This window comes from Ascaphus truei, chromosome 11 (assembly GCF_040206685.1).
Source record: "Ascaphus truei isolate aAscTru1 chromosome 11, aAscTru1.hap1, whole genome shotgun sequence".
Lineage (NCBI taxonomy): Eukaryota > Metazoa > Chordata > Amphibia > Anura > Ascaphidae > Ascaphus > Ascaphus truei.
Genome location: NC_134493.1, coordinates 37,158,954 through 37,171,727, shown reverse-complemented (window position 1 = coordinate 37,171,727; position 12,774 = coordinate 37,158,954). Strand labels below are relative to the sequence as shown.

The following is a 12,774-nucleotide window of genomic DNA, read 5'->3' as shown; positions in this document are numbered from 1 at the left end:
TGCGAAGTCACCTGGCAACCCTAGTTGGAACAGAGTTTGGGTGTTTGTATGGTCAGAGCCATGTGAAGGCAACCAAGAATTTTACCAGAAAGGCTTCTATTTAACAGCATAACCATTCTCCAGCATTAAAGGTGTTAGACATGTTTTCATCTCTGCTTTGCGAATCAAGCTAACTATATTACTGTTTTCTGCTTCCCTTCCCTGCGGCTGTCGTGCTGAATCCCACTGTGCCTCTGTTCCGGGATCCTGATTTCTCATTCTTCCTTCCTCCTCTTGGCGCTTATGCTCGTCTTTCCACCTGGTCAGGATGGCATTGTAGCAGACGAGCAGCAAAACATGCAGTACATGTCCAATCCGAACATGAAGTTCCCCCCTTTACATAGTGCACTACCTTCTCAATCCCTCGGCTCTTTCCCAGGGCTGGGCATGCCAAACATCAATTCTGTGAGACAGGTGAGTCGCCTGCCATGAGTTCTCTGGCCCCTGTAGTAAGGCCTCCATCACATGGTCACGGCTTTACAAGAGGAATTAGTTACATACATTGCATATTATTTCCACGGCGTGGGGGGGGGGGGGCGCGTTGGAATCTGTATTGTTGGTCAGAAAGGGACATGACATGTTTCTTCTCTACAGTGTTTTTTAATCTCTTTTTTTTAATTTATTTTTTAAATAATGAAACTGCCTTAAATCTCCTAATCTCCTAAACACAGGGGTCTGAACTGCAATCCTTCACCAGCAGGCCAGGCTTTAAGGATATCCCTGATTGGGTTACCTGTGCTGAAGCAGGGATAGCATGAAAGCCTGATCTGTTGGTGTCCCTTCAGGACTGCAGTTGGCCACCCCCCTCGTAAAGCATTGATACCTAGAAAATAATGTAATGGGTTACCTTGCACAAAGTTTATCTACACGGTCATAATAATATGCTCTGATGTGGTTTTCGTACATGTCGCCTTGTCTTTGTGCATCCACGCAGCTGCTTTATAAAGCGTACGGATTAAACTCTCCATCAATATCAATCTTTTTGTCTTCACAGAATGGCAATCCCAATATTTTTGGTGTTGGCAACGCAGCACAAGCCCGGGGTGCACAGCAGCCTCCAGCACAAGCTCTCAACTCATCTCAGCCTAACCTCCGCGCGCAAGTGCCTCCTCCTATCGTACCCCCTCAGGTGTGTCTCTTGGTGTGTTAATACATTTGCGGTCACCTGTTGCCACCACCAGGCAAACTTTTTTTGCAGCGTGCTATTTAAAGGTTCCTTTGTGACCAGGCTCCATGGCAGTGTTACCAAGTCTGTATGTGCGAATCCTATTAAGCCCTTTCTGAATGAAAATGCAAAGCATCCCAAATACACATGCCCTTGCCAGACGCGACCCTGTCTGCCATCTTCCCCTTGGCAGTAAGCCGTAGTATTGTCTTTTCCCACAGAAGAATTTCTGAGTGGGTATGTCCGATGTGATTTTTGGCAATCGCCCATATTTTCCAACCACTGTCTCTGTCCATTAATAATTTTCAGATAAAAGGTTAGTGCTTAAAGGGAGCAATTCAAACAAAGGTAAGAATCTCTGGAAGCAGGGTGTACCTGGAGCTGCGATGAATGGGGTCCAGCTTCCGGGGACACCCTGCTTCAATCCTGTTTTTAATTTTTTTTTATATATTGCGCAAAAATGTGCCTGCTTGGATTGTCTCGTTTAAACAATGCTGGTCGCCTGTGCCACGTGTAAGAATCGATGCGAATGCACTTGTTACATAGGAATAGAGTATTGGCTGTTCTATGCACTAAGAAATTGGTAGTATTGCTACTACACCACTATATCCCAAGGGGTTCATTGATTTCCTTTATCCTCTCTCTGCTATAGAGGCCATCATACAGTTTTTCTTACATTATTGTTGTTTTCCCTTCTCAGGTTCCCCCTTCCTTACTGAAGTATCCACCAAACAATGGTGGCCTGAGTCAGCTTTTTGGCCCTCAGCAAGTAGCCATGTTGAACCAGCTCTCCCAATTAAACCAGCTCTCCCAGCTCTCTCAAATCTCCCAGCTACAAGTAAGTGATGGAGAAGGGAAATATGGAGGGCCTGGCTCTTTGTTATGGCGCGTGACTGGTACAGGCAACAATACCCAAGCTTAACCCTTCTGACCCCCAGGAAACATGTCCTCGCAGCAGGCTGTAATGACCTTCCTCCTCTGTGTCCAATGCTCCAACTTTATTCCTTTTTGCGTTATGCTTTTCTATCTTGTTTGTGTTCCCCCAGCTTCCTTTCTGTATTTCCCTTGCTGAACTAGTAAAACTTTTACTTGTTCCAGAGAAGCTCGTTAATAACATTGATCTTGCCACAAATTTACATTCAAAGATATTTAGGCCGCCACAACACAGTGGTTCCAGTGTGGCTCTGTACAGCATCTCATTCTGTCTGTAGACTGCAGCGGGCGTAGGGGTGTGTACATGTAAATGTGCAGGTCTAAAAAAATGTGTCTGGTTTTCATGTAAGATTTTCTTTCTCGCAGCGGTTATTGGCTCAGCAGCAGAAGGTGCAGAATCAGAGGAGCATGCCCTCAGCTGGTCGCCAACAGCAGGAGCAACAGGTAAGCAGACGTTGTATCTGAACCACTTGCAGGCACAAACGTGCAGGAGTGGCCAACTCCAGTCCTCAAGGGCCACCACCAGCTCAGGCTATCCCTCCTTCAGCACAGGTGGCTCAATCAGTGGCTCAGTCGAAGATTGCACCACCTGTGCTGATATCCTGAAAACCTGACCTGTTTGTGGCCCTTGAGGACTGGAGTTGGCTGCCCCTGGACTAATATATCTTGTACTGTTGGGGGAACCAGAAAACAGATTGTAATAGTTTAGCCTGGAACAACAGATGCTTGTGGCCTGAAAAGTAAGTTGTGGTTGTCCTGATGTATTAAATCAGGGGTGCACAAACTGGGGGGGGGGGGGGGGCGCAGGCGATTGCAGAGGCCCTGTGCTCTTACCGAGACATTTAAATTAAATGCGAGGGGAACGCGTGAGGCCTCTGCAACTTCCTTTACCTTGTCTTTGACAACGCAGCATCAAATGACGGTGTGGGGTCACGTGATGTCATGTTGCCATGACACCGTGAAGTCATGTGCCCCCGCCACGTCGTATGTTGCCGAAGACGAGGTAAGGGGGTGGCACAGGCAGGGTGGCGCAGACTAAAAAGTTCGTGCACCCCTTTACTAAATGAATGGTTTTACCTCTGCATGCATGACATAATTGTTACTTTCTGAAACCATCATTCTCTTCAAGACCCGATCCCTCGGTATGCAGCAGCAGCAGTCCCGTCATCTTGAGTCCAACCTGCTGATGAAGCAGGCCATGCCTCAGTCTCAACAGCCAATGCATCACCAGCCCCCAATGAAGTCCTACATGGAGAATGTGCTGCCCCACTCTGCCCCGGAGCTGCCAAAAGTACCTTCTCCAATCAATGCATTCAGTAGCTTCCCATTAGGTCGGTATCCCTCCTTTGGTCCTTTCTTTATATCCCTTTAAAGGGATGTAGTGGGTTTCGGTTTTGAGCTTGCTAAGATTGTGTATATCCCTTTAAAGGGACAGTTTTCCCCCTTTGCCCCCCAAATTACCTATTTTGAGCTGTGAGCCCTTTAAAGCAGATTGGCGATGGTTGTGTTTTCCCTGCTGCTCAGTCTTTCTTGCTAGCACAGAGCGGGTTTCAGTGCAGACAGAGAGCGCCGTCCTCTCAGATGAGGGTTTCTCAAGTCCAGTGATGTAAAAATAATAAAAGGTGGGAGGGGTATTAGCAGCCATGTTAACTTTATTCTGTGGGCTCATTTTTCAGAAATAAAATACAATTAAAAAATCTGTGTGCAATGAAAAAGGTAGAGAACAGATGCCCTACTATACAGTACTGTGATGAAACCTTTACAAAATGTTCGGTGGGTACGAAGTTAAGTAGCTTGGTGCAGTAACCCAACAGCAGCATGGCAAGACGTTGGCACCCAAGCTCACCTTGTGTTTCACCTTTCAGGCTTGAACTCAAACTTGAATGTAAATATGGACCTCGGGGGTATGAAAGAGCCACAATCCCGACTGAGGAAATGGACAACAGTTGACAGCATGTCTTCTAACACATCACTGGATCAGAATTCCAGTAAACATGGTAACGTACCTCAACTTGTGCAGCGATCAAAAAGGCAGGAGGAGAAGATGCTTTGGGAAACAAACCTTCTCTGTTTGTTAGCTGCTGTATTTACCATGCAGATAATAAATAAATAAAAGCCGGAGGAGCTATAGATCTCTAGTATAAGACCATATAAAGCACTTCTTATATTTAAGGTGGGCAACCATTTCAGATTTAGCCCCATAATCCACACATTCCTTTTTGCTGAACCGGCATCACTCCGAATATGTCCTTAACCCCCTCAGTGCCCCGGGTTTTTGCAACCACGTGGCCGCACACATTTTCAAACTTTTGTTCTATATCTGTTTAAATAAGATTCCTGTAATTGGCTTTACATGTACCTATGGAAACTATATATTGGTTTTTTTCCATTACAACTTGAGCTTTCCATTGCTATCCGTCTCGGGGGATTGCACATCATGACCAAGATGTGTCGAGAAATAAAATAAAAAATGTACTAATGTTCTCAATTATCCCCAATAACGTTAATAAATTAATTCAATTAATTGTAATACTAAATATTATTTCCCTGTGCCCCCTTCCAAATTAGCTGAAATTTTCAGGCTTGAATGTAAAACGTGCATGTTCTCATTCATCAGGGAAAAACCACCCCAAGCATAAAAATACCCCCACAAGTGTTTCTTTTCTGAAAGTACATGCCCCAAGGAATGCAAACATTGGTGTATCAACTTCGTTACAAATAACTTCCATTTGTGAGAAACATAAATACGCCCAACTTCAAACTTTTCATCAATTTCTCAAACCTACGCAGTGTGGGACATTAATATAAGCTGCTTTTGCCCTGGGTCTCCACATACAGTTTTGGAAAAAGTGGCCCCAGGTTAGGCACATTCTGTGTGGGACACCTGAATGTTTCATGGCTCAATGCTAAAGGGGCTCCTCTCCTCTACTCTTTTTTTACTCCGGTGCAAAGCAGGCGTTTTCTCCTAAGCGGGGAACACATTCATTCCAGCTCTAGGAACCACCAGGTTCCCGAGATACTTACCGGGGAAAGTGCCGCCGGTAGGATTCCCTTCATGGGAAACACAATGCCGATTTTAAACCCCTGTGTTGCACATGCCAATAGGAGGCTGCAATGTCATTGTTGCAGCTTCCTATTGGCCCACTTGATGCAGTGGTTTAAATACCAGGAAGTAACCAATTGCTGAAGTGTTTTAGCAGCCATGATGTTCCCTGAATTAAAGGGGGCAAGGTATTTGTTTTTTATTAAATTGGCATCTCGTTTGCATGATCTCATGCATTATGTGTTATGGTCATTTCTCTGTTTCTGTCCAGGTGCTATTTCAAGTGGTTTTAGGCTTGAAGATTCTCCTTTTGGTTCTTATGACTTCATGAACAACAGCAGTAACTCTCCATCCAGCCCTCCGGGATCTATTGGAGATGGCTGGCCCAGTGCCAAATCGCCAAATGGCTCCAGCAGTGTCAACTGGCCCCCGGGTGAGTAACTGCCCCCTTCTCCTTGCTCCCATTGAGCCAACGGACCTGTATCTTTGGTGTGGAAGTGAGGTTAATTTCCTCAATACAGTACTCCAGCCACCTTAATATAACTGCTGCATGGTGTTGATGTGCAGGATATGTGCGCAGGTAGTGCTCAAATCATAGAAGGGTTTGGTGAAGCTGAATTAACCAGTTTGACTAGTGAGTGAGCAGTAATGTAATATAAACATTGGATTTCGGTTGGCAAAATCGGCTCATTGTTTGTGAGTGATTATTGGGTGTTTATAAACTGTAAATAGCATTCGGTTTTAAGGACTACAGGAAACAAATGACCAACATAGTATATATTGCAGTATACTCCTGTTACTGATTCTCTGTAGATTTCCATTAGAAGTTTAAAGAAAAGAGAACACTACATTGCACATTAGGTGCAATGATGAAATGGTAATTTAACTCCTGAAGCCCTCTCAAGCAATATAAACCCATGGACTGTTGTCAATAGACTGTGATTAAAAGGCATTTGGTTCCATTTTTATGTGTTCTATACCCTGTCATTGCAGAGTTTCGCCCGGGTGAACCATGGAAAGGTTATCCAAACATTGATCCAGAAACTGATCCTTATGTCACTCCCGGGAGCGTCCTCAATAATCTGTCAATTAATACTGTGCGGGGTGTGGACCACCTCAGGGACAGAAACATGGGTATGTATCTATAAACCTCCAGCAGTGTCTCCATCACTCCCAGCTCCCCCCGTAGCACAAGGGAGGGTCAGTGCAAATATCTTCATCCCTTTTTGTAGGGTCATCCTCATCTCTGAACACCACGCTGCCTTCAACTAGTGCCTGGTCATCCATTCGTGCCTCCAACTACGGGGTCTCCCACAGCAGTACTGCACAAAGCACTTCAGGCAAGTTGGCAAAAACATCTGCATTGTTGTATATGTGAACGAAAGCAAATGTGTACGCAAGACGTTCTCATTTTGTATGTAGAGGAGATCTTTTGCTCCCCTTGTTGTTTTTTTGTATAGATCAGGAGTAGCCAACTTCAGTTCTTAAGGACCTCCAACAGGTCGGGTTTCCAGGATATCCCTGCTTCAGCACAGGTGGCTCAGTCATAATGACGGAGCCACTGATTGAGCAGTGACATCCCTAATACCTGACCTGTTGGTGGCCCTTGAGGACTGGAGTTGGCCGCCCCTGGTATAGGTCTGTTCCAGCAACATTGCATTTCTATTTACACAGTTAGAAACAGTGATCCCAAACCAACTTGGTCTCCTGGTTCCGTTGCTAACACCTCCCTGGCTCACGAGCTGTGGAAAGTCCCATTGCCATCTAAAAACATCAGTGCTCCGTCCAGGCCACCCCCAGGGCTGACCGGCCAGAAGACGCCTCTATCCACCTGGGATAGCAACTCGCTGCGCCTGAGTGGTGGGTGGGCAAATTCTGACTCCAGATACACACCAGGTAAGATTTTCTACCCTCCCACCGCATGGGGATGCATGAGAAGGGGGAAGGGCCGCGCTGGGATGTATGACAAGGGGGGGAGGATCTGCGCTTGGATGTATGAGAAGGGGGATGGGTCCGCGCTGGGATGTGTGAGAAGGGGGATGGGTCCGCGCTGGGATGTGTGAGAAGGGGGATGGGTCCGCGCTGGGATGTGTGAGAGGGGGGATGGGTCCGCGCTGGGATGTGTGAGAGGGGGGATGGGTCCACGCTGGGATGTGTGAGAAGGGGGATGGGTCCGCTCTGGGATGTGTGAGGGGGGATGGGTCCACGCTGGGATGTGGGATAAGGGGGAAGGGTCCGCACTGGGATGTGGGAGATGGGGGAAGGGGCCGCGCTGGGATGTGGTAGATGGGGGAAGGGTCCACGCTGTGAATGCTGCCTTCTCTTCCCTTCAGAAGCAGGACTTCTATATACATTACACACACTTGTTGTTTTCCATTGATTGGCTATAAGTTTGTTACTTAGGCCGCATCCATAGTAGAACGCGCTCCTCCATAACCCAGCGTTGCACTTGAAATACAAACTTGTTTGTATTGCGAAGTGCCGCTCTCCCTGTAACGCGCGCGCGCGCACACTATGCACATATGCATTGGCGTCCTAGTGTTTGTTTCCAGGCGAGCTACATCCCTCGCGCCGTATCCTGCACTATGGACAAAGCCTTACAGGGTTTAATTACTTTGTCTTCTCTATTCTTAGGTTCCACTTGGAGTGAAAACAGCTCAGGAAGAATAACTAATTGGCTAGTTTTGAAGAACTTAACACCTCAGGTAAGCTGCACTCTGATCCGATACAGCGCAAGCTTTGCAGCGCTTTCATGACGATCCGCTGTCTCACATCTAACCGTTTTGCATGCAGATTGATGGCTCCACCCTGCGTACTCTGTGCATGCAGCACGGGCCTCTGATAACATTCCACCTGAACCTGCCCCATGGTACTGCTCTGGTCCGTTACAGTTCCAAGGAAGAGGTAGTGAAGGCACAAAAGTCTCTGCACATGTAAGTGGTCTCTGCTCTCTCCGACTAATCCTTAATGCCCTGGTCCTGTCGTACATGGTCTCGCTCCATCACACACAGGTCTGCCATTTCATTACAAAAGCAGAGCCTTGTGCGTCATTGTATATCAATATCGGGGACTGTTTGATTTGCTGTTCTGCACAATCTGTAATTACGATTTCTTCCCTTCTTCCACATCTCCTTCCTCGCCCCCTCTCGCCTGCAGGTGTGTTTTAGGGAACACTACTATCCTTGCCGAGTTTGCCAGTGAAGAGGAGATAAGTCGTTTCTTTGCACAAGGCCAGTCTCTGACCCCTTCCTCTGGCTGGCAGTCGCTGGGCTCTGGGCACAGCCGGCTGGGATCGCTCGACAGCCCCCACAGCATCTCGAACCGCGGAGATATCAATCACTGGAATGGTACAGGCATGTCCGGCTCCGGAGATCTTCACGGCACTTCTCTTTGGGGAACCCCAACCTATTCCACGAGCCTATGGGGGCACCCGAGCAGCGAGAGCAGGGGCTTAAGCACCCCGTCGCCTGTCGGCTCTTTCCTTCCTGTTGATCACTTAAGTGGAGAGTCCATGTAGCCTTTCACCTTTCACCTATGACCTCAGATGATTTTTACTAAAACAGCACTAAGCTGGACTGTTCATGTAAAGCTCTGCGGAGACCGCTCTTCTGCACACTTCACACTTTTGTTTAAGCCCAAAACATATCAGTTTGAAATACTTGAATCATGCAGGCCAATATTATAATGTGAAGAAATATATATATATCTGTATTTACACTTCCACATCAGTACTATTCATATTAATACCGAGTACTAAGAGCTGTGTATTCACCGCGGGTTTTGAATTCCAGTTTTTTTTTTTGTTTGTTTGTTTGTTAATTTTGTTTGTTATTTTTTTCCTGACAATGTTTGAGCTGCATTATTACTTTTTTGCACTGGACGGTGCTTCTTGCTGTCCGTTTATATTCTGAATTATCGGATGCAGCAGCTCCACGTATAACTGTTTACTCTAGCGTGTACTTAAGAGAAACAAAACAAAAAAGAAGATAACTGATAAATGCTTGTTCTTTCTACGATGCCTTGATGTACCTACCTTTTATTGTGGTATTACGGAGTTTAATCCCTGCAGCGCCCCGAGGGGACTCTGTCCCGCCTGGCGGAGTGGCCCATGCGGTGCTGGAAGGGGTTAAAAATCAAGTTGTGAAAACTGACGGTTATAACGTAGTTTTTAAAAGAAAGTATTGCACCAGGTTTTCATGACTAAAACCTAATAGAATTTAGCTCTACGGTTTTAATAAAAAAAAGTATATATATAAAAAAAAAATTACAAAAAATACTAAAAAAAATAAATAAAAACTAGTGGCCACAGCTGTGATATAACCCTACGTGTGCCAGTAGGGGGCAGCACTTTCAATAGGCTTTGCATTTTCTGTTAGCCTCACCAACCTAGGGACCTCTTGTTTACAGAATGTTTTTGTTGATGATTTTCTCCCCCTCCCCCCTTAATTTTGCTTTGGAATAAATGTTTACTCTTCCATCGTTTTTAAGTTAAAAAAAAAATATGGGGGGAAAAAAAATATGAAAAAATTTAAATTGTGGTGAGGATGCTTTTATCTCTGGGAGTCAAACAGTGTTTGGTCATGTTCGAATTCTTCTTATTTTTTTTTTATTATTTTTTTTTTTGGTATTTCTGAACTCGTAAAAATAAAAAAAAATAAAAAAAATGTTGGGGAATTAAAAAAAAAAAATTTAAAAAAAAAAAAGAACATGGCTCTCAGGAATAATAATATAAAAGACACTTCCCCTCTCCCCAATAAAAAAAATATATAGCTAGAAAAAAAAAATGCAATTTGGCACGGACAGTGCTAATTTCTCAAAGATGTTTCCTCTGCCAAAAACCCCCACAGAAAGCTTTCTATAAAGCCAAGATAAGAAACGTTTTTGCTTTGATGCTGTGTCTTTTTAGTGAGTAGCATTGAGATTTGCTGATTATGATGTAGATATGAATTTTTGTGTTCCATTAAGTGGCTCTGTGTTTCTGCTTTGTTGTGACAGTGTTTTATTAATGTTCAGAGTCTGTTGTACCTTTTTAAAAAGCCGAATATTTAGTAACTATGCACATTCATGCACATTGTAACCAAGTACTGGGCTGACCGATTTCTTGTTTGTTGTGTTAAAAAAAAAAAAAACAAAAAAAAAAAACGTGTTTTTAAATGTTTAGAAGTCAATGATTGCAAACACTTTCTTGCAAAGGAACAAGTTACATTGTGTTTTGTTGCCATAAATGGTATTATGCTTGTTTGGTCAAAGAATTCAAAATAACTGAACAAGGGTAAAATATATATATATGTATATCCAGACTGTTAACCCTTTCACCACTCATTCTTAGGGCCCGGAGTTACCAGCAGATATTTCCCCCTTTTCCTTCCAGGGGAGTTTCAGTAACCCAACTCCTGTTGACCCTTAATAAAGCCACATGAAGCGTCCTGATTGCTAGGGAAGTTCCAAGTGTTGTTTTGTGGTGAAAAGGTTAATGTGAACCCCCCTTCACTGCCTGGGGTCTTTATCTGAATGGGGTTTCAACCACGTGTTCTACAATGAGATCCCTGGGAAACCCAAGCCAGCGCAGTAGAGGAATATCACTATATATCATGGTGCATTGATACCTACAGATTCCCAAAACCTGCCGTGGCTACAGCAGGGGAGGCCAACTCCAGTCCTCAAGGGCTACCAACAGGTCAGGTTTTCAGGATATCCCTGCGTCGGCACAGGTGGCTGAATCAGTGAGCCACCTGTGCTGAAGCAGGGATATCCTGAAAACCTGACCTGTTGGTGGCCCTTGAGGACTGTAGTTGAGCGCCCCTGCTCTACATCCCAAGGACTGATTTGGGAGCTCTTGGCATGTTGCGCCCCACACATTGCCATTTCTCATTGCCTTGATTCTAATTGCTTTGTGTCAGCTGATACAAATCAACTTTGTGGCTTTTAACTGTTTACAAATAGAAAATGATTGTACATTTTACAATATTGTTTTTTTTTCCGATTGATGAAGTTTCAGAGATTTAGTAAATCGTGTATTTTTATTCGCTGCTTAGCATTTGATGGTCTTTTTTTTATTTTTTAAACCTTTTATTTTGTGTTACTTTTATTTGGAAGCTTTTTTTAATTATTTTTTTTAAATACAGTCTGAAAAAAAGTAGAAATCCTAAATATGCTTGGACTGTATTTTTAGTCTTGTGAATTATTGAATAATCATTCAGAGGAGAAGTGTAATGTTGTACAAGGCGCAAACACTTGTGCGTTTGTTCCTGATATATAAATATATATATAGCCTTAGCTTATCTGGGATCACCTTTGTAATGTATAAGAACTCTGCCAGGGCAGATGTTTATCTATACCAGAGGTGGCCAAATCCAGTCCTAAATGGTCACCAGGTCAGGTTTTTTTTAAAGATCTGTTTCAGCACAGGTGGCTTATTCAGTCCCTGCTTTAGCACACTTGGCTCAGTTCTTGACCTGTGCAGAAGCAGGGGATTTCCTTAAAACCTGACCTGTTGGTAGCCCATGAGAACTGCAGTTGGCCACACCTGCTCTACACTATCCTGCACTAAGCTCCTAACTTGAATATATACAGGACACAGCCGCTTGTATGGAAAACACATTTGATGTTTCTAACATTTGAGTATGCTTTTTTTTTTTTTTTAAATCTCCTTTATACCTCAGTTAAAGAACAACCCAGCAGTGACTAAACTATAAATAGCAGTTTTTTAGTTTTCTTTATTTTAGCCCATTTTGTCCTGCTTTATCAGGTGCTTTTCCGGTACAATGATGTTTGTATTTTGTAGCGAGACATAATTGTCTGATATCTGCCAGTGAGTGTGCTGTGATCCTTGTAAAGGTAGTCGGTCATTTCAAGTCAGCCTTCTGTATTTCAAGAAACATGTTTATCTAACTTATTACAAACAGTACTGTAGTGGATCTTAACCCATTTGGTGTGTGTGAGGGGCTCACGTCATATTACGCTGAAATCGTGTAGCAGACCCCTCTCCCCCGACAACCATAGGGTTAACATTTTCAGTGCCAGAGAGGCCTCTAACAATTTGCATTTCAAAACTCTCTGACTTTGGAGCGCGATAAAAAGAAATAACTAAAATAAAAATACAAAAAAAACCAAAGCTAGCTATCTGACACTTCCCAGGAGGAGAATAAAGTCTCTCAATGTTTAGCTGCCCTCCAGACACTTGAATGGAGTGTTATTTACAGCATTTTATTGTATTGTTCAAATGCTTGAATGCTTCCTGTTTTTGTTTTTTCTGTTTTCTATGAAGCTTGTTATGTAATAAATAAAGTATGGTTGCTCTTCACTCCTGTTGTCTTAATTTGGTTATCAGTTTCCCATTTGTTGTTGGAAATGCTTCCAGTGCATAATGGAATAAAGCAATGTTTTACAAAAGCTGCTCTACTGTGTGTATATATCAAGTGTAGCTGCAGCAGTTTCATCCCATTGCAGCGGATAATCTTGCACTTCCAGTTAGAACCGATTTTAAACTGGAACGACGCGCATCGTCACTTCTGCCTTTAGTATCAGCTCATCTGCACGGGTAAGAGACAAAGGCAGCACAACTGGCAAGTATGGAAACTAAAAAGAATGCTCA

General features: G+C 44.0%; 1 protein-coding gene across 6 annotated transcripts in view; it reads left to right on the top strand.

Annotated features, from left to right (window-relative positions):
• TNRC6A (trinucleotide repeat containing adaptor 6A) overlaps positions 1 to 12,483 on the top strand; it is a 75,027-nt gene extending 62,544 nt beyond the window's left edge. For 4 of the 6 annotated variants that reach the window (XM_075565660.1, XM_075565659.1, XM_075565661.1 and 1 more), the window contains 13 exons: positions 307 to 453; positions 1,034 to 1,168; positions 1,905 to 2,042; positions 2,504 to 2,581; positions 3,267 to 3,468; positions 4,003 to 4,134; positions 5,452 to 5,613; positions 6,174 to 6,314; positions 6,413 to 6,520; positions 6,855 to 7,076; positions 7,815 to 7,885; positions 7,974 to 8,113; positions 8,337 to 12,483. In XM_075565660.1, coding sequence (XP_075421775.1) covers positions 307 to 453; positions 1,034 to 1,168; positions 1,905 to 2,042; positions 2,504 to 2,581; positions 3,267 to 3,468; positions 4,003 to 4,134; positions 5,452 to 5,613; positions 6,174 to 6,314; positions 6,413 to 6,520; positions 6,855 to 7,076; positions 7,815 to 7,885; positions 7,974 to 8,113; positions 8,337 to 8,697 — 2,037 coding nt within the window. In that variant the 3' untranslated portion in view covers positions 8,698 to 12,483. The remainder of the gene's footprint in view (positions 1 to 306; positions 454 to 1,033; positions 1,169 to 1,904; positions 2,043 to 2,503; positions 2,582 to 3,266; positions 3,469 to 4,002; positions 4,135 to 5,451; positions 5,614 to 6,173; positions 6,315 to 6,412; positions 6,521 to 6,854; positions 7,077 to 7,814; positions 7,886 to 7,973; positions 8,114 to 8,336) is intronic. The other 2 variants (XM_075565665.1, XM_075565663.1) reach the window with 1 other exon arrangement.
• Positions 12,484 to 12,774: the final 291 nt, after the last annotated feature.